This window comes from Hordeum vulgare, chromosome 5H, assembly GCF_904849725.1.
Source record: "Hordeum vulgare subsp. vulgare chromosome 5H, MorexV3_pseudomolecules_assembly, whole genome shotgun sequence".
Lineage (NCBI taxonomy): Eukaryota > Viridiplantae > Streptophyta > Magnoliopsida > Poales > Poaceae > Hordeum > Hordeum vulgare.
The window spans coordinates 512,425,062-512,446,704 of NC_058522.1; the positions used below are offsets into that span (position 1 = coordinate 512,425,062).

The 21,643-nt window shown below is 46.0% G+C and overlaps 2 protein-coding genes across 2 annotated transcripts; one reads left to right on the top strand and one right to left on the bottom strand.

Annotated features, from left to right (window-relative positions):
* The first annotated feature begins 3,640 nt into the window (after window positions 1–3,640).
* On the top strand, window positions 3,641–9,603 carry LOC123451906 (UTP--glucose-1-phosphate uridylyltransferase). The gene is made up of 20 exons (XM_045128461.1): window positions 3,641–3,843; window positions 3,948–3,995; window positions 4,109–4,200; window positions 4,325–4,415; window positions 6,311–6,371; window positions 6,461–6,538; window positions 6,623–6,673; window positions 6,769–6,842; window positions 7,007–7,079; window positions 7,444–7,501; window positions 7,601–7,713; window positions 7,960–7,992; window positions 8,092–8,144; window positions 8,216–8,291; window positions 8,370–8,426; window positions 8,524–8,607; window positions 8,686–8,784; window positions 8,927–9,031; window positions 9,125–9,196; window positions 9,330–9,603. Exons 1-20 carry the CDS (start codon window positions 3,767–3,769, stop codon window positions 9,354–9,356), a joined length of 1,422 nt encoding a protein of 473 aa, XP_044984396.1. The 5' UTR covers window positions 3,641–3,766; the 3' UTR covers window positions 9,357–9,603.
* Window positions 9,604–10,401: 798 nt separating this feature from the next.
* Window positions 10,402–13,589, bottom strand: LOC123451907 (nudix hydrolase 23, chloroplastic). The gene is made up of 7 exons (XM_045128462.1): window positions 13,161–13,589; window positions 12,609–12,740; window positions 12,264–12,340; window positions 11,581–11,716; window positions 11,348–11,488; window positions 11,186–11,244; window positions 10,402–10,871 (listed from the first exon to the last, which is right to left on the bottom strand). The coding sequence occupies exons 1-7, from the start codon at window positions 13,350–13,352 to the stop codon at window positions 10,811–10,813; spliced, it is 798 nt and encodes a 265-aa protein (XP_044984397.1). The 5' UTR covers window positions 13,353–13,589; the 3' UTR covers window positions 10,402–10,810.
* Between the last annotated feature and the right edge of the window lie 8,054 nt (window positions 13,590–21,643).

Sequence of the window (21,643 nt, forward strand, 5' to 3'; positions counted from 1 at the left end):
CTCGACTTCAGGAGGAGGCGGTGGAGACGGAGGAGCCAGCCATGAAGCCACTAAACGAAGACCTCGGAGAGTTTGTCGATGGCGTCGTGATGTTGCTGCTTGCTAACGGCCTTCATATCTACAAGAAATCATACATTTTGTAGATAACATCAATCACGTGGCTAGAACTCATATGTTCAATCACCATTTTATTCCGAATATTCCAAAGCGTCCATGCCAGCACACCCCCATCCCAAACTGAAGTGGAGCACGAGCACAAGTAGTGTGGGTTTTAACTTCCATAAAGAGGCATGGAAAGTTACTATGGCACCACCTGCCACCCACCACTTCTCTAAAACAACTTTGTAGGAATTGTGTCGATGGGCAAGTGGAGAAAATGTGATCCAAATCCTCTTCGACCTCACAGAGAGGACATTGTCCAACACCCACACCAATGCGCTTAAGAATCTCTACACCCGTAGGTGGACGCCCACGAACTAATTGCCACATGAAGATCCTCATCTTCAAGGGTAGCTTAATGTCCCAAAGGATAGTTAGCTCCTCCGGGCCAGACATGGTGTCAAAGGCTCGATATTGGGATCGAGATGTGAAGCGACCACTAGGTTTGAGATGGCGAGATATATCATCCCTAGATAGGCTAGGAGTATGAAGCGCCACACATTCAAGCAATTCCTCCCATTGATCACTCTCAGTGGGTCTGAATGTTCAGCGAAAAGAAAGGCTCCCAATATCAAGTAGAGAAACCTCGACCGAGATTATGGAAGCGAGCAAATACCAACAATCTCTTGGAAGCGCGGGGCGAACGGTTCTTAAGTATACCGCCTATCAATCCGGAACAGAGTACCGGACCCAGTGCCTACATCAATAGACGAGCTTGTCTAAAACACTTGAAATAATTGGATAAGTGACCGCTAGAATTGGGATCCTCTGGAACGCAAAGCAAATGCGAATGATTTGGCCCCCACAATTTTTTGGCACTAATGATGTCTAACAAGAGCCCTCCTTCTTCGGTGGAGATCCGCCACAACCATTCGGAGAGAAGCGGTGAACTCATCCTTTTTGATGAAGTAATCCCAAGACTAGCCTGGTCCTTGGGCTTACAAATCTCCAACCATTTAACCATATGTTATTTTTATTTATTCCCTTTTACAGCCCATATTTTTTAACTGGTGTTTGGCAATGTCCTGATGAAGGGGCTCATGAAGACTATAAAATTCCATCAGGGTACATAGGCATGCTAGTCATGGAGTTTATGAGAATTGTCCTAGTTGCTTTAGACATCAATCCGCCTTGCCAATCAATTTGAGAACCAACCTAACTAACCAAGTTACCTTACTGCTTTATCGACACAATAGATGTGTGAATGTGGCTTATTCGCAAGTATGCACGTGAAATTTACAACGACGCAATGTTGACTACCTTTTTATCTCAAAAGGAGACCTTAATTTTTTGGAAAGGTAAGAATTAGTTGACACCCCTCCCCCTTCCAAAAAGAAATCGCCGATGTGGCAATGCACAGTCAACAGAATAAATAAATAAATAAATTAGCATGGGATATAACCGTGGCACAATAGTTTCTCTAAACTGAGAAGAAAGAAATAGAAAAATTCTGCTAAACGAGGTAAAGTTGACAAACATGAAACTAGGGGATAAAAATGGAACCCACTCAAATAGTTTATCTACCGTCACACATTTGATTGCACCTCTCGTTTCTTCCTCTTTTATTCTTGGTTTAAGCAATGAATTTATACTAACAAAAGGGGCCCATGCGTTTGCAACAGGAGAAAAAAATACCACAAGCTAACTAACTAATGTAGTCACTCCTATCATATTTTGTTGAAAAATCAACCCCGTCCATTGTTAATTTCACCATGATGAGAAATTGAGGCGGGACAAGCAAAGCAAAACAAAGAGGCTACGTGAATTGATCAATGGACTGCTATCTTATTTCATTCATGGGGTAGAGAATGTGGGATCAGATGACAAACTGAAGGTGGTGTTCCATTCTCTATCTCTACAACAATACAATCTTACATTCAATACACTCATTCATCAGTAAACAAATCCCCACAAAACAAATTTTCTTGCCGGTGCTTGGCACACGGTTGGAGGCATGGGGAGGGGATCTCACTAGATGATGAGTTCCTGCCGGAGGAGGGGGTACGATGAGGGGAGCAAGTGGTTAGGCGCCTCTATCTGGCCATAAGGAGTCGCCGTTGCCGCGCCATAACCTCGGAGTTCCCCGTGTGAGCCATGGAGGCCCGCCTCCTACCTGCAAGTACTTCGCTCCGCCGCGCCGCCGCCGTTCTGCATCGAACAGACACATCATCCCCAGTCACTATAGCTGTCGCGTTGATTTGATCCAGAAGCTATGTTCGAGCGCCGAAACGGGGAGACAGCAAGTGGGCAGAGGTACGACCGCGGAGGCGGGTGGGTTGAGATCGACAACAGTGGTGGTTGACTGGTCGGGGCGTGGCGGCGAGTGGTGTGGCAGCGGCCTGCGCATAGGCCAGGGTGGACCAGGGTCGACGCGATGCGCTCGAGCACCGCAACGGGGGCAGTGAGCGCGGAGAGGTACGGTCGCGGAGGCGGGTTGGGTTGGGATCGGCAGCGGGGGCGGTTGAGGTCGGTCGCGGCGGCGAGTGGTGTGGCGGCGGCCTAGGCACAGGCCAGGGTGGGCCAGGGTCGACGGGAGGAGGCGGTCGGCCGCGGCGGCGAGTGGTGTGGCAGCGGCCTGGGCACAGGCCAGGGTGGACCAGGGTCGACGCGATGCGCTCGAGCGCCGCAACGGGGGCAGTGAGCGGGGAGAGGTACGGCGCGGAGGCGGGTGGGTTGAGATCTGCAGCGGTGGCGGCTGAGGTCGGCCGCGGCGGCGAGTGGTGTGGCGGCGGCCTGGGCACAGGCTAGGGTGGCCTAGGGTCGACGGGAGGAGGTGATGCGTACATGTATAATTTTTACAGCGAATCGTTTTTTTTCTTTTGTGTTGCAGATAAATGATAGAGCGCGGGTTGAATAACAAAAATTATAGAGACTTTTTATAAAAATGCCGCGATGGGTTTCTCAACGAAAGCAATAGCCGCTTTATTATTAGGTATAGATATGCCAACAAATACATGCCAGGAGATTCCCGTGATGGCTGACCCTGATAAGATTTATTTTCTTCCAAACATTTACACCGAAAGCCACTTTAAAAATTGGCGAAAATTGCATTTCCATGATCCAAACAAACAACTTTCGTAGGAAGTCAGGGCTGGCATTTTCCGATCCCCCCCCCACCCCCCCCCCCCCCCCCCCCCCGCCTAGCTAGCTTTTATGCCCACTGCATTGCACCTTCCGTGGTTTCCATATTTCGAAATGCAAAGGGCATAATCACACGGTTTAGCTGCCGAAAGCGAGCAGTGATGAGCACGCGAAATGCCACGCTGTCGCCCGTAACCAACCTCGCGCGCGCGCGCCGTCCCTTTCCCCCATCCGTCCGTCGCCCTCCGAAACCGGGCGCCGACGGCCGACCCCCTCCTCGGGCGCCACGTGTCCTACGCCGTCAGCGCCGAGGCATATTCCGTCGGGCGCTCCGCCGATGCCGTGACGGAGACCGCGGCGCGACCCCTATAAGAAAACGGAGCCGGAGCCGCAGCCGCGCATCACACACACCCACACCACACCACACCGCACCGCCACCTCCCTTCCAGTCATCTGACATCTCCTCCCGTCCTCTCCTCTTCTCGAAGCATCCTCCTCCTCCTCCCTCCTCTCCGCCCGGATCGCGATGGCCGCCGCCGCCGTCGCCGCCGACTCCAAGATCGACGGCCTCCGCGACGCCGTCGCCAAGCTCGGCGAGATCAGGTGCCTCTTCCCCTCCTCCCCTCCTCCGGATCTAGTGGCCAGCAGGCGCCGAGTCCGCTTCCGCTCAACTGTTTTTCTGCTCTGTTTTGTCGGTGACGACGCAGCGAAAACGAGAAGGCCGGGTTCATCAGCCTCGTCTCGCGCTACCTCAGGTAACAATGCGAATCTCCCCCGCCTCCATGATTCCGTCGCGTCTATGCTGTTGCTCTCTCGCGCGTGGGTGGGTGGTTTCTGACGGTTGTGCTGGGTCGTGTGTGTTCTGCAGCGGCGAGGCGGAGCAGATCGAGTGGAGCAAGATCCAGACCCCCACCGATGAGGTCGTGGTGCCCTACGACACCCTCGCGCCCCCTCCCGAAGGTATCATCTCGTCTCAGATGCTTCTTCCTGTCGTCGATTCGGATTCGTCTCGAATGTTCAGTCACTGTGTGTGTGTGTGGGTGTGGGTGTGGACACTGAACGCTGGATCGTGTGTGTGCTGCAGATCTCGACGCCATGAAGGCCCTGCTCGACAAGCTCGTGGTGCTCAAGCTCAACGGAGGCCTCGGCACCACCATGGGCTGCACCGGCCCCAAGTGAGCACATCCCCACCACCCTCTTCACTGCTCCCGATCGGTTGATTTAGCTTGCATATGTGTGGATCGTGCTACTTTCAGTTAGCTTCGTCCCAACACTGTAGTCTCGCAGCAAACTATGTGCCATGCTGGTTTCTTCGTGTGATCCTGCTTCTTATCATGGTCACGAGTTACTATTGTTCGCTAGTTTTCCGTTTCGGCCGTGACGTGACACCTTCTCTCACATTCAAATGTTTGGCCAATTTTGCGATGCTATGTCATGTTGGTTTCTTAGTGCGTGCGATCCTGATTATGGTGATGACGGGTCACTATTGTTCGTTAGTTTTCTGCTTGGGCCATGGTTTTAGCACACGTTATTGCGCCTCCAAATGTTTGGTCAGATGCAATGCTGTAACTTTATCATCAGCTACGATGGGCTTGTAGCGTAGTATGTTTACCCATATTTCTCTGAATTTTGTTTCCACTTGTCATTTTTAGATCTACCTGCTATTATACTTATTGTACTTCTGTGTGTGGATTTCTCCAAAGTTCATGATCTGGAAGGGCATGAAATATATAATATCCTTGTTGTCACTTTCAAGGCTCCCTACGTTTATGTCCCTTCTCATATTCAAATGTTTGGTCAATTGCGATAGTATGCCATGTTGGTTTCTTCATGTGTGCAATCCTGATTATGGTGCTAACGAATCACTATTGTTCGTTAGTTTTCTGGTTGGGTCGTGGTTTTAGCATATCTTCTTGTGCCTCCAAATGTTTGGTCAAATGCAGTGCTAGAACTTTATCATCAGTTACCATGGGCTTGTGGTGTAGTATTGTTACCTGTATTTCTGTTTATCTTGTTTCCGCTTGTCACTTTTAGATCTGCCTGCTATTATACTTGTTATAGTTCTGTTTGTGGGATTCTCCAAAGTTCATGATCTGCCGGGCATGAAATATATAATATTTTCTTGTCACTTTCAAGGCTTCGTACGTTTATGTGCCTTCTCACATTCAAATGTTTGGTTAATTGTGATGCTATGTCATGTTGGTTTCTTCATGTGTGCAATCCTGATTATGGTGCTAACGAGTCACTATTGTTCGTTAGTTTTCTGGTTGGGCCATGGTTTTAGCACATCTTGTGCCTCCAAATGTTTGGTCAAATGCAGTGCTATAACTTTGTGATCAGTTACTATGGGCTTGTGGCGTAGTATTGTTACCTGTATTTCTGTTTATTTTGTTTCCACATGTCACTTTTAGATCCACCTGCTATTATACTTATTGTAGTTCTGTTTGTGGAATCCCTCAAAGTTCATGATCTGGAAGGGCATGAAATGTATAATATTCTTCTTGTCACTTTCAAGGCTCCTTACGTTTATGTCCCTTCTCTTGATTTGCTGTGGCTCTAATACGTATAGCTCAACCTGTCTACTTCCAAGCTTATTAATGAATTAGTCATAAAATTGCTATTGCCTACTCATGTTCATTCTTGTTGGGACATCTTTATTACTCTGACGTAGTCCAGTTAAACTATCTGTTTCATGGAGAAATGAAATTGTTGGCCGGAGCTCCTTTGATAGAAAAAAACAGTTTGATTAATATGGTTCCCTGATCAATGATATCAAACATTAAGTCTATCAATGCTCTTTGCTTTTCCATTTACATTTTTTGCCCCAATTTGTCTTAAGTGACTACTGCCAGCTTGCGCTGCTGAATATGACCATAGACTTATTTTGTAGACTCTGTCGGCCAATGAAACATTGATCATTTGAACATGACATTGTGGTTGACCATGTACAAAACATTTTTTACTTCAGTATGTGTTAGATGCAACGTGTCCATATGGACAGATAAAGATTTATATTCATTTTTTGAGATTTACCCCTTCAGCAGGTAATAACATAGCTCACTGCATGCAGGTCTGTCATTGAAGTTCGCAATGGGTTTACATTTCTTGACCTTATTGTGATTCAGATTGAGGTATGCTTAGTTTCTACTGATATTTTCTGTGAACCAACTTGATGTAGTGTGTAATGCTTTTGTGCCTTACAAGTTTCACCTATATGCAGTCCCTGAACAAGAAGTATGGATGCAGTGTTCCTTTGCTTCTAATGAACTCTTTCAACACTCATGACGACACACAGAAGGTTTATATCCCACGTCCCCTGTTTTCAAAAGACGGCTTCCTAAATTTGGACTAACATACTTGCATAATGACCTCTTTTTTGTAGATTGTTGAGAAGTACTCCAACTCCAACATTGAAATTCACACTTTCAACCAGGTATGGAGTTAGTAGTACTTCATCTGCTTATTAAATTATATCACATTTTACCCCACTACTTGCGGCGTCAATTAACAGACACATGTTTCTCTCAGAGCCAATATCCTCGCATTGTTACTGAGGACTTCTTGCCGCTTCCAAGCAAAGGGCAGACAGGGAAGGATGGCTGGTTAGTTTCTCTTAACTATTCTTGGAATCCCAATGGATGGTCATTTCATTTTATGACATTTTAAATGCTAGCTTTGCCTTTATGCTTTATTGATCCAACTTTGTCAGACTTGACTATTTCATATAACTTTTTGAAGTCTAATGTTGTTATTTTTGAATGTGAAGGTACCCCCCAGGCCACGGTGATGTGTTCCCCTCTTTGAACAACAGTGGAAAACTTGATACCTTACTGTCACAGGTGAGCACAAATGGCTTAACCTTCTAAGTAGGTGAACAGATTAATTTGACAGATTGATTGGTTGCATACAACCTTAGTATCCAGATTTTGTTTTTTGACACAGATTATTTTGCCCTTGTGATCACATCTTCATAACATGTTTTCTTTTAAAGTTCACAAAAAATCTATGTAGTGTATGCTTCTTATGACTTAAATTGTAAGGTCGCAAACCAGTTACAACCTGTACTGCTGTACATCATCTGTAGGGACTTGTTTAACAACAAATGATAAATGAAGAGTTCACTTAAATTCTTAAAAAACTTCGATTACAGAATGCAAACGCCTTCGTATTATTGTGCTTACTATTTTGCCAATCTTTTCTCAGGGAAAGGAGTATGTCTTCGTGGCGAACTCAGACAACTTGGGTGCTATAGTTGACATCAGTATCCAAATATGATCAGATTTATCGATTTCCAATCTGGTTCTTTTACCTTTTTAGTGTTACTTTGTGTCATAAATGCGATCCTTAACAACCATCACAGAGATATTAAACCACCTGATCCATAACCAGAATGAGTACTGCATGGAGGTTACTCCAAAAACATTGGCTGATGTTAAAGGTGGTACCCTCATCTCGTACGAAGGAAGGGTCCAGGTACACTAATAATTTCCTCCTGGCTTGGCTATTACTCCCTCTGTAAACTAATATAAGAGTGTTTAGGTTACTAAAGTAGTATTCTAAATGCTTTTATATTAGTTTACGGAGGGAGTAGCTTTTAATTACCTTTGCTGATAAGCAAACATAGAAAGTAATGACTATAGTGTAATTTGCAAGTTGCAACGTTAATTTTGAACCTTTTTGACATGAATCACTCAAATGATTTATCTCTGTTACATGCAGCTCTTGGAGATTGCCCAAGTCCCTGATGAGCATGTAAGTACCCTCCTTCCTGAATTGTGTTGTTCTAAGTCACGAGAGAGTGTTATGAGACTAAAGAGCTGATGAATACTTCTCCTTTGTGTATTTTTCCAGGTGGATGAATTCAAGTCGATCGAGAAGTTCAAGATATTTAACACAAACAACCTGTAAGAATCTAAGCCGTGTCTTCCTTTAAATTAAGAACTCTCTGTTCCTTCCTAACAGCTTCTGGCATCAGGTGGGTGAACTTGAAGGCGATCAAGAGGCTTGTAGATGCTGAAGCACTTAAGATGGAAATCATTCCCAACCCCAAGGTACATCCTTCATCCTTGGCGTGAATCTCAGGTTCCATTCTGTTCATTTGCTTTCATCTAAGCAGCTAGTTTTTGCAGGAAGTTGATGGTGTGAAAGTGCTACAGCTAGAAACCGCAGCTGGAGCAGCGATCAGGGTATGAGCAACTTCTCTCGAAATGTTGTGTTGGGCTGCTCCATGTTTTGTTCGTTTCTTTAATGCTGAGCTCTAATATTTTTCTTTCCTTCTTCTAGTTCTTTGAGAAAGCAATCGGCATCAATGTTCCCCGCTCAAGGTTTCTGCCCGTGAAGGCTACATCTGATTTGTTGCTTGTGCAGGTATATCTGAAATCCCTTCATGTTTTCTGGTTTGGTTATCAAGATGAGACAAGCGCTGACCTCATTTTTCTGTCCCAGTCTGATCTCTATACCTTGGTCGATGGCTATGTCATCCGCAACCCGGCCAGAGTGAAGCCATCGAACCCTTCAATTGAGCTTGGTCCTGAGTTCAAAAAGGTAAGACGGTTTCTATCCAGAGTCATCTTAATCTTAAGCATTTTTTCAGTTGGTTGATGAAGGAATTGTATGGAAGCAACCACATGAATGTTGAAAACTGGAACGTTGTAGTGACTTGTCTTTTTCTCGACGAATTGTATAGGTTGCCAACTTCCTTGCCCGTTTCAAGTCGATCCCCAGCATCGTCGAGCTTGACAGCTTGAAGGTCTCTGGTGATGTCTCGTTTGGCTCTGGAGTCGTACTCAAGGTAAACTTCTAGTTATATCATTCTCCTTCTGCTCCAGTCAGTCACTGTATGAACTGATCTAATGCTGATAAAATCTGCTCATCCCATCTGCAGGGCAACGTGACCATCGCCGCCAAGGCTGGAGTCAAGTTGGAGATCCCAGACGGAGCGGTGCTTGAGAACAAGGTAAGCCTCCCCATCCCTAACATATCAAACCTGCCCAACATATCAAACCTGAAACCCGTGGTTTGGCTGGGCTATGCCAACTTGATGATTGTTATGCTGCATTGCCTGAAACACGCCCTTCTCGTCTCTCCAGGACATCAACGGCCCAGAGGATATTTGAGTGACGTTCACCCGCCTGCCCGCCCACCTTCTCGCATCCCCAGAAACCTTCCGGTCCTCCTTTGCTGAGTTAACCGTCCTGTAATTTTTCGTGTGCATTCTGCTGGGGTGTTGTCCTGCGGGAGCCCCGTTACATAATAACTGTAATCCCCTCCGTGCGGTCCATTGACACTTCCGTTCTTCCTGGGAGTGCCAGGGACGTAAAATTTCTTTTGGTTATATGATATGATGATGCCATAGTTTTCACATGTCTAAATTTGTTTCTTCTTTCGCCCTGCTGTGCTGCAAGAGTCGGTGATTATTTGGTGTCCCCTTTGCCAGTTGTGCCGTATGGATCTTAGATCACAAGGCTCTGTTTTCTTCTGGAACCTGAACTGTTTTTGCGTCCGTGCTCCCGTTGAGCAAGAAAATTCGCAGTTGCAAAGGAAAACGTATTTCTCGAGCGAAATATCTGTCAACCTTGTCGTCAATATTGTGAACTGGGAAGCGGTCGTGACGGGGCAACTTTGTAATGTGGTTGTTGTACCTTTTCCCACTTACCTTGCCTTCTCGTTTGAAGTTGATAGAAGTGTAGATCACGGTGGCAAAAGAACAGGGCATGAATCAGGCTGCACGGCAATCCAACACTCAAAGTGTACATCCTCGGATGTTCTCCCTACATGTCTACTATATTTAAAATTTCCAGATCCAAATTAGAAGTATACTCGCAGATCCAAATTAGAAATATACTCACTCCGTAAACTAATGAAGACCGTTTAGATTATTATTTTAGTTATCCAAACACTTCTATATTAATTTATAGAAGGAGTACTATTGAAAATTCCTGCATGAATAGTGTCCTATAAAAACACTGTTCACATTAAGATTTATCCTTTTGTTTCTACATGTAAATCAAATTTGATTTTGATTTTTTATAAGACACATGTGTTGTGAACATTTACAAATATTTTTGATTCTTTTGAGACATTTAAATTTGAATTTCGGAACATGGTTTCACATGATGTCCCCTAGACATGTCTTGTGAACATTCACAAAAGAATTCAGAATTCTGTTGAACATCCAAATTTATTTTTTGTGGCATGACATGGTATCACAAGATATCTTCCCCTCACATTGTAACTGAAAGAGTTTACAGCAACAGTTGGATAAAAAAAATACAGAATTTAGTTTCAAATTGCCATGGCACTAGCCCACAACTATTTCTGTAAGCGGGCAAAAATCAAAATGAACCATTCTACTGAATCACTCAAGACATCCTTGGAAAAAGGAAAAGGGCTGAAAATGGACTTCGAGAAACAGAAGCATTTACAATTCCAGCAGCAGCTTAAACAATCTACCGCAACCCATGACCAGCTCCATTAATTACCAATGTGATTGCTGCGCCAATGTCTCACAGCTGGTACTTAACAAAAGCAATCTCCTATGTACCACAACGGGTCTGAAACCTTCCCGATCTCACACGGCTAAATGGTTGTCGATATCGAAGCTACGGAGATCTGAAGGGCCGGCCCCGATCCTGCAGATGGAAGTAGTACTGGTTACGCACTTATGCTATAAGATGATTTTCAGAAAAAGAAGTCATGCCATAAGTAACTGAAGTAAGGCAGTAACTGCAAAAATCTATTAACAGTTGACTGGGGAACAGCTACAACAAAAAAGTGCTGTATGCATGATATCGTGGAAAGCTGAAAAGTGGATTATGCATAGAGGCTTAGAGCAAACAGGAAACTAGCAAAGGTTCTCAAGTTCAGTGATCATGACAAGAGGATTTAAGGGTTAAGGGCAACTGATCATGACAACGACCACATGCCCAAATGAAGAGAGTTGCACCTCTTGTTTATAGTGCAATAGTGGAATTTGATGTTTCCAGCCTTGACATCTTCAATATACTGCAACAGTTTTTACACATGTCAGAATCTTATGATGCCAAAAAGTCTGAAAACTAGAACTTGCTAGAAAATACAAAAGCTTGAACTGGAGGAGAGGGCGTACCATTCTCAAAGTGACAATGATTGAAGAAAATGCTAGAGAATCGAACGGTATATCATCCAGAGCAAAAAGTGCACATTCTAGCGATTCGGATCCAGGTGAGAAACTGGGGGTCTTCATTCTTGCTCGGAAAATAATGTAACTCTACTGCATGCCATCACAATACACAAGAAGAATCCACTTAGTAGTGTATGAAGTTAAGCATGAATTGTCCGATTAGGCTACTTTTCACTCACTTGGCCAATTAGCGGAATATCCAACTGAGCAAAAGGTGAGACTATCTCCACATCTGCACAAGCTTCTTCCAATGTTTCCCTCGAGGCTCCTGCTGCTGCAGACTCTCCAACTTCCAAATAACCAGCAGGAAGAGTCCTGTTGATGTAACCTTGATTAGAATGATAGACCAGCACCAAAATTACTATGTTCTTACAGTAACAACGAAATTTGTCCATGCTTTGCAAATGAAGATGAAAATGAACTCTACAGTTGTACTCTACAAATACTACCGCATCTGTTCCGTATTATAAGACGTTTTGGATATTCTAATACGAACTACATACGGACTGAAATGAGTGAACAAACACCCTAAAACACGTCTATATAATTCGGAACAGAGGGAGTATAAGCAAACATTCTCTGTAAATACTCCCTCCGTCCCAAATTAAGTGTCACAACTTTGTACTAGCTCTAGTACAAAGTTGTACTAAGCTTGAGTCACTTATTTTGGGACGGAGGGAGTACTTCACTATGGATGTAAAATTGGTTTTGATACTACATGCATAGACATGAACATATATCTTATGGTAATAAACTAATAACCGTAGAGCATAGTAAAACCATGTGGCCCGCCAATACCGTACAGAGAACCACCAGAAACCCTGACTAGATATAACTAATGGACTTATCAAGAGCAGCTTACCAAAGGCCATAAGCCGGTTCAATCTTTCTTCTGCAAAGGAGGACCTTGTTATCATGCTCCACAAGACAACCGACAACCTACAAAGACGACACAGATTAATGACAAAACAAATGGGCAAAAGCTAACACGCCTACACGTGTTATTTGCCATATGAATTTCCATAGTCGAACAATGATAGAACAAAGATATGTAAAAGCATCAGGTCTGTAGAATGGAAACTCAGAAGCAGTTGGCATTTTAATCAAGCAAACGACAGTATCTTGGTTCTAAACTGGAAATGCATATGCACATATCGTGTGAACTCTGAAGATGGCACCTATTCATACACTGTTGTCCAGTCCATACCATTTTGGGGTTCTCGTAGTGCACTCTCCCACAAGAAGAACAGACAGCCCTCATCTTCTCGTCTCCGTCTGGCACGGCCAATTTCGTCGGACTTCCACAGGCTGGGCAGAAAGGTATCCTCGACTTGGGCATCTGCATAAGGGGACAGTCAGCGGCGGTTAGGTGTGTGTTCAGTCGGCTAGAGCGGTAGAGCAACGAGTATTATCTCAGGAAATCCCTGAAAGCTATCATCCACTAATTTGATCCTGAGTCGACGCCACATCCACCCACACGCACGGTAGATAATTGTGCTAAGGGATAGGGAGACAGAGCACCATGGTTGCAACCGGCAGAGGATGCCTCGTGGCTCACAGTTGCTAAGGCAGGCATCCCTTCCCATCCACCAGTTGCTAAGTCAACGCACTAGATGGTACACCCACGGCGATTATTCTACGTCCCCAGCATCTCAGCTCCGACATCAGCGACGCCGGCAGCCGGGCGCCGAACCGCGGCACGGCCAGACATCATACGGACGGACGCGTGAGGAGGAGGAGGAAGGCGCATCAGGCTCACCGCGGGGGCCGGGGGCGGCGAGGGGGCGGAGGGGGAGCTGGCGCCGGCGCCGGAGTGGTTGGAGGCCGACATCCGGAGCGGGCGGAGGCGGGCGGCGGCGGCGGTGCGGGGAAGGGGCGCGGCGGCGGCGCGGCGGGCGAGGAGGCGGGCGGCGTGGGGTAGGAGGAGGTGGTGGGATCTGAGGAGGAGCATGGCGGTCGGGCGGGTTTAGTAGGGGGGAGGTTGGTTGGTGGGGATGGGAGGAGGACGGCGACTGGGGGAAGGGGAGGTTGCGCGGTGAGGTCGGCCGCGGAACACGTCGGCGGGCGGTGGTGATTTGGCTATGTGGGCGGTGGCTATTGGGCGACGCGGCGGGACGGGGTGGGTCGCCACCAGCGACGGGGCCGGCGCGCTGGATAAACAATTTGGGAAGATGGCGTGGCGGGTTTATCCTCCACGTTCTTCTAACACACTACATACGTTCATCATTACGAACGTAAATACGCACACCGTATCCCTATAAACACATTCGATAGACTGAGCCAACATGTCATCTTGAGTTTTACGAAGTCATCGTAGATGCCTCGTTGTCGACGAAACGTTTCCTCCCACTAAAAGTGTATCGTCGAAAATCTTAAAATAAATCCAGAAATAATGCAAGCATCAGAACTTAAACCTTGATGAGGTTTATCCTCGGTATCCTGTCTGTGTGAAACACATTTTTTTAAAACATACAGCTTATGCAACTACTTGTATTTATACGTCAAGAAAGTAAGTAGTACATGAACTCGTTTAAATACAAACATCCATAAAGGATATAAGCAATTCGGCTGCCACCGCCAAACTACAACTGAGAAGACCATGATAAAAAAACAAAATAACAAGTTGGTCCATCATCTTCTCTGGACAAGCCGAAGATGCTCAACGCCAACGTCTTCCGTCGTTGAAATTGTCGGAGAAAAACCACTACCGCGGAGCATGACACCCACACCCGGTGAAGCCCCACACCCTCTAGCTTTATTGAGCCCCAAATAGCCTCCCAGCCTAATGACCAGGATGAAATCCGGTAAAGATCAGGCGGCCGAAGGCAACCTCCCTCCATGAGGCGCTCTCCGAGCTTGCATCGTCTCGGATCTGGGGATTTGACCACACCGTCTACACCGAGACGGCCAGATCCACGCTTCATTGCCCCGTACCGAAGACCGCCACAGCTGCTCGCCTTCGCGTCCGCCACAGCTTCGCCACACATGGCAACCGCAGACGAGTGTCGCTTCCAAAGCGTAACCCCTGTACACCTCCCCTCACAAACTCCACAACTACGCGAGAGACCTCGCCGCTAGGACAACACCGTAGTCGGAGGGACCTTATTCCTACCCAAGTCCGCCGGTGCCGCGACATCATACTCGGTTAGAGAACTAACCTAGATAGCGTAGGGACTGTACAGCCACCGGCTGGAGGAGAACCGTGGTTTGCTGCTTCTCTAAGGCCCAGAGGGGCACCGGAGACGGAGCGGCCCAACGGCCTCACTGACTGGAGCGACGCCGCTCGCCCTCCTTTCGCCTCCCTTATCACCTCCTACAATAGCTCTGGAGTGGAGAAGAATGTTCTAGAGGTGTGAAACGCATTTTTAAAGGGGAAATATATGCATGACTACTTTTCTTGTTCCAATCCGATGACTCATTTGATTTCTCATTAGGCTGGTCATAGTGAAAAGTAACTTACACTAATGTTATTATTTTTATAGTGCAGAGTAACATAGTAATAGTGTCATACTCTTTTCGTCCGGACATACTTGTCGGAGAAAGGGTGTATCTATACGTATTTTAGTTATAGATATATCCATTTTTATCCATTTGTGCGACAAGTAATTCCGGACAAAAGGAGCAGATGACTTCTTTTATTAGGTTATAGACTCATTCCTTCTTGGGAAGTATTACTCTAAACACCTCTCTTCTCATTAACTACATGACACATAAGCAAAGTTGTCTTGAAATGCGCTATCTTACTAGCTAAGTTACTCCCATTATGACCGGCCTTAGGCCATCTTTCAAGGCTGACACCACCGATGTCGGTGTCAAAATAGGCGGATCTTGGGTAGGGAGTCCCGAACTATGGATCTTGGATCAATGGGTAACAGGAGACAAGGGAGACGATATTTACCCAGGTTCGGATCCTCTTTCAAGAAGGTAAAACCCTACGTCTTTCTCTTGTTTATATTGATGGTGGAGTATTGAATACAGAGTTAATCTACCACGAGATCGTACGTTGTGGTCTAAAACCCTATAAGTAATGATTTTAATATGCCATGTGAGCTACTTATATAGATACAAGGGGTACTAGGGTTACACGATGTTGGTTACACCAAGAAGAAAACATGGTGATTATCATCTTGCCTTGGAGCGTACGCTAAGTCTTCGGAGGAGTCCGTTCTGGATACAAGGCGGTCTTGTAATTTGGGCTCCGGTCAAAATTATAGGACGACTGTGAGTCCGGCCCATGAAAATAGCCAAGCGGCCCAAGGACCTCTTAGTCTGAGATTCCCTCAGTAGCCCCCAAACTGGCCTCCAATGCCGCAGTCTTGATCTAGCATCTCATGCGTCCAACGTCTTCGGCTTGCGTGGCGAGTTCCCCTCTTCCCCTATGTTCGACCGACTCCAATTTGGTTTGCGGCGCATTCCCAATTGTCAAAGCGTCGCATGGCCCACAAAATTGACCTTTGTTGGGAACGTAGTAGTAATTCAAAAAAAACCTACGCTTCACAAGGATCTATCTAGGAGAAACGAGCAGCGAGCAAAGGGGTAGAGCATCTTCATACCTTTGAAGATCGCTAAGCGGAAGCGTTACTAGAACGCGGTTGATGGCGTCGTACTCACATCGATTCACATCGCGGAAGATTCTGATCTAAGCGTCAAACAACGACGCCTCCGCGTTCAACACACGTGCAGCCCGGTGACGTCTCCTACGCCTTGATCCAGCAAGGAGAGAGGAGAGGTTGAGGGAGAGCTCCGGCAGCACGACGACGTGGTGACGATGGAGTTGCGTGGTACTCCGGCGGGGCTTCGCCAAGCGCTATGGAGGACGAGGAGGAGGAGAGGTAGGGCTGCGCCGAGGGGAGGAAGAACTTGTGTGCTTGCAGCCCCAAACCCCTTGGGTTTATATAGGAGGAGAGGGAGGAGGGTGCGCCACCCCTAGGATTTCCCCTAGGTGGTGCGGCAGCCCTAGATGGGAGAGGGGTGGCGCCCTAGTGTGGGCTTGGCGCCCAAGGTAGCCCCTCCACGCCCTAGGGTTGGCCCCTTAGCCCCTTGTGCGCCTTGGGCCTTAGGTGGTGTAACACCCTGATTTTTCAAACCTTTTCTTTTAAAGATATTTTTGAAGATCACTTGCAACTTGGTGGATTTTCAAATTCCCAAAGCAAGTTGGATTGTGAAGTCCCTGATTTCTTGTCTCAAGCAACCCAAAATATTTTGCTTTTTACTAAAACCTTTCTGAGATTTATTTGCAATATTTTATTTCTCCAAACAATGCTCTTTTTATATTTTGGGAATTATGGCACCACTATGGGTTGTGAAGCAACCTATAGCTTGGATGAGCTTTAAGACCCAAAACTTTTACAACATCTTCTCAATACCATATGATTTCAAAATATTAAAACATCTTTGTCCAATGGAAAATTATGGCCAGAATAATTATTTCTTTTCTGACTAGAATTATCCCTTTGTGAAGCAACCCATGATTCCTGTTTTAAAAATTTCCCAATATATTCGTGTAGTTACTAGGGATCATATATGGTTCCAATATGTAAAAACTGTTGGGGAACGTAGCATGGGAAACAAAAAATTTCCTACGCGCACGAAGACCTATCATGGTGATGTCCATCTACGAGAGGGGATGAGTGATCTACGTACCCTTGTAGATCGTACAGCAGAAGCGATGTGAGATCGCGGTTGATGTAGTGGAACGTCCTCACGTCCCTCGATCCGCCCCGCGAACAATCCCGCGATCAGTCCCACGATCTAGTACCGAACGGACGGCACCTCCGCGTTCAGCACACGTACAGCTCGACGATGATCTCGGCCTTCTTGATCCAGCAAGAGAGACGGAGAGGTAGAAGAGTTCTCCGGCAGCGTGACGGTGCTCCGGAGGTTGGTGATGATCTTGTCTCAGCAGGGCTCCGCCCGAGCTCCGCAGAAACGCGATCTAGAGGAAAAACTATGGAGGTATGTGGTCGGGCAGCCGTGAGAAAGTCGTCTCAAATCTGCCCTAAAAGCCCCATATATATAGGAGGAGGGAGGGGGACCTTGCCTTGGAGTCCAAGGGACTCCAAGGGGGTCGGCCGAGCCAGGGGGGAGGACTCTCCCCCCCCAAACCGAGTCCTACTTGGTTTGGTGGGAGGGAGTCCTTCCCCCTTCCCACTTCCTCTTTTTTTTTCTTTCTTCCTTTGATTTTTATTCCTTGGCGCATAGGATTTAGTGGGCTGTCCCACCAGCCCACTAAGGGCTGGTGTGACCCCCACAAATACCTATGGGCTTCCCCGGAGTGGGTTGCCCCCCTCCGGTGAACCCCCGGAACCCATTCGTAATTCCCGGTACATTCCCGGTAACTCCGAAAACCTTCCGGTAATCAAATGAGGTCATCCTATATATCAATCTTCGTTTCCGGACCATTCCGGAAACCCTCGTGACGTCCATGATCTCATCCGGGACTCCGAACAACATTCGGTAACCAACCATATAACTCAAATACGCATAAAACAACGTCGAACCTTAAGTGTGCAGACCCTGCGGGTTCGAGAACTATGTAGACATGACCCGAGAGACTCCTCGGTCAATATCCAATAGCGGGACCTGGATGCCCATATTGGATCCTACATATTCTACGAAGATCTTTATCGTTTGAACCTCAGTGCCAAGGATTCGTATAATCCCGTATGTCATTCCCTTTGTCCTTCGGTATGTTACTTGCCCGAGATTCGATCGTCAGTATCCGCATACCTATTTCAATCTCGTTTACCGGCAAGTCTCTTTACTCGTTCCGTAATACAAGATCCCGCAACTTACACTAAGTTACATTGCTTGCAAGGCTTGTGTGTGATGTTGTATTACTGAGTGGGCCCCGAGATACCTCTCCGTCACACGGAGTGACAAATCCCAGTCTTGATCCATACTAACTCAACTAACACCTTCGGAGATACCTGTAGAGCATCTTTATAGTCACCCAGTTACGTTGCGACGTTTGATACACACAAAGCATTCCTCCGGTGTCAGTGAGTTATATGATCTCATGGTCATAGGAATAAATACTTGACAAGCAGAAAACAGTAGCAACAAAATGACACGATCAACATGCTACGTCTATTAGTTTGGGTCTAGTCCATCACGTGATTCTCCCAATGACGTGATCCAGTTATCAAGCAACAACACCTTGTTCATAATCAGAAGACACTGATTATCATCGATCAACTGGCTAGCCAACTAGAGGCATGCTAGGGACGGTGTTTTGTCTATGTATCCACACATGTAAACGAGTCTTCATTCAATACAATTATAGCATGGATAATAAACTATTATCTTGATACAGGAATTATAATAATAACTATACATTTATTATTGCCTCTAGGGCATAATTCCAACAGTCTCCCACTTGCACTAGAGTCAATAATCTAGCCCTCACATCACCATGTGAATTACATTGTAATAAATCTAACACCCATACAGTTCTGGTGTCGATCATGTTTTGGCCGTGGGAGAGGTTTAGTCAGCGGGTCTGCTACATTCAGATCCGTGTGCACTTTGCATATATTTACGTCCTCCTTCTCGACGTAGTCGCGGATGAGGTTGAAGCGTCGTTTGATGTGTCTGGTCTTCCTGTGAAACCTTGGTTCCTTTGCTAAGGCAATGGCACCAGTGTTGTCACAGAACAAGGTTATTGGATCCAGTGCACTTGGCACCACTCCAAGATCCGTCATGAACTGCTTCATCCAGACACCCTCCTTAGCCGCCTCCGAGGCAGCCATGTACTCCGCTTCACATGTAGAATCTGCTACGACGCTTTGCTTGGAACTGCACCAGCTTACTGCACCCCCATTAAGAATAAATACGTATCCGGTTTGCGACTTAGAGTCGTCCGGATCTGTGTCAAAGCTTGCATCGACGTAACCTTTTACGGCGAGCTCTTCGTCACCTCCATACACGAGAAACATCTCCTTAGTCCTTTTCAGGTACTTCAGGATATTCTTGACCGCTGTCCAGTGATCCACTCCTGGATTACTCTGGAACCTACCTGCCATACTTATGGCCAGGCTAACATCCGGTCTAGTGCACAGCATTGCATACATGATAGAGCCTATGGCTGAAGCATAGGGGACGGAGCGCATATGCTCTCTATCTTCATCAGTTGCTGGGCACTGAGTCTTACTCAATCTCGTACCTTGTAACACTGGCAAGAACCCTTTCTTGGACTGTTCCATTTTGAACCTCTTCAAAACTTTATCAAGGTATGTGCTTTGTGAAAGTCCTATTAGGCGTTTTGATCTATCCCTATAGATCTTAATGCCTAGAATGTAAGCAGCTTCTCCTAGGTCCTTCATAGAGAAACTTTTATTCAAGTAACCTTTTATGCTCTCCAAAAGCTCTACGTTGTCTCCAATCAGTAATATGTCATCCACATACAATATTAGAAACGCCACAGAGCTCCCACTCACCTTTTTGTAAATACAAGATTCTCCAACCACTTGTATAAACCCAAATGCTTTGATCACCTCATCAAAGCGTTTGTTCCAACTCCGAGATGCTTGCACCAGTCCATAAATGGATCGCTGGAGTTTGCACACTTTGTCAGCATTTTTAGGATCGACAAAACCTTCGGGTTGCGTCATATACAACTCTTCCTTAAGGAAACCGTTAAGGAACGCCGTTTTGACATCCATCTGCCAAATTTCATAATCGAAAAATGCAGCTATTGCTAACATGATTCTGACGGACTTAAGCATCGCTACGGGAGAGAAAGTCTCATCGTAGTCAATTCCTGGAACTTGTGAAAAACCCTTTGCCACAAGTCGAGCTTTATAAACGGTCACATTACCATCAGCGTCCGTCTTCTTCTTAAAGATCCATTTGTTCTGAATAGCCTTGCGGCCCTCAGGTAGTATCTCCAAAGTCCATACTTTGTTCTCATACATGGATCCTATCTCGGATTTCATGGCTTCTAGCCATTTGTTGGAATCTGGGCCCACCATTGCTTCTTCATAATTTGCAGGTTCATTGTTGTCTAACAACATGATTGTCAAGACGGGATTGCCGTACCACTCTGGAGCAGTGCGTGATCTCGTCGACCTGCGTGGTTCAACAGAAACTTGAACTGGAGTTTCATGATCATCATCATTAACTTCCTCCTCAACCGGCGTCGCAATCACAGGGGTTTCCCCTTGTCCTGCGCCACCATCCAGAGGGATGAGAGGTTCGACAACCTCGTCAAGTTCTATCTTCCTCCCACTCAATTCCCTCGAGAGAAACTCCTTCTCGAGAAAAGTTCCGTTCTTAGCAAAAAACACTTTGCCCTCGGATTTGAGATAGAAGGTGTACCCAACTGTCTCTTTTGGGTAGCCTATGAAGACGCACTTTTCCGCTTTGGGTTCCAGCTTTTCAGGCTGAAGCTTTTTGACATAAGCATCACATCCCCAAACTTTAAGAAACGACAACTTTGGTCTTTTGCCATACCACAGTTCGTATGGTGTCGTCTCAACGGATTTTGATGGTGCCCTATTTAAAGTGAATGCAGCTGTTTCTAATGCATAACCCCAAATGATAATGGCAAATCAGTAAGAGACATCATAGATCGCACCATCTCTAACAAAGTACGATTACGACGTTCGGACACACCATTACGCTGTGGTGTTCCAGGCGGTGTCAATTGCGAAACAATTCCACATTGTCTTAAGTGAGTACCAAACTCAAAACTCAGATACTCACCCCCACGATCAGACCGTAGGAACTTGATCTTCTTGTTACGATGATTTTCCACTTCACTCTGAAATTGCTTGAACCTTTCAAATGTTTCAGACTTGTGCTTCATCAAGTAGACATAACCATATCTACTTAGATCGTCAGTGAAGGTGAGAAAATAACGATATCCGCCGCGTGCCTCCATGCTCATTGGACCACACACATCGGTATGTATGATTTCCAACAAGTCATTTGCACGCTCCATTGTTCCGGAGAACGGAGTCTTAGTCATCTTGCCCATGAGGCATGGTTCGCACGTGTCAAGTGAATCAAAGTCAAGTGACTCCAAAAGTCCATCAGCATGGAGCTTCTTCATGCGCTTTACACCAATATGACCCAAGCGGCAGTGCCACAAAAATATGGCGCTATCATTGTTTACTCTAACTCTTTTGGTCTCAATGTTATGTATATGCGTATCTCTATCAAGATTCAATATGAACAATCCTCTCACATTCGGTGCATGACCATAAAAGATGTTACTCATAGAAATAGAACAACCATTAT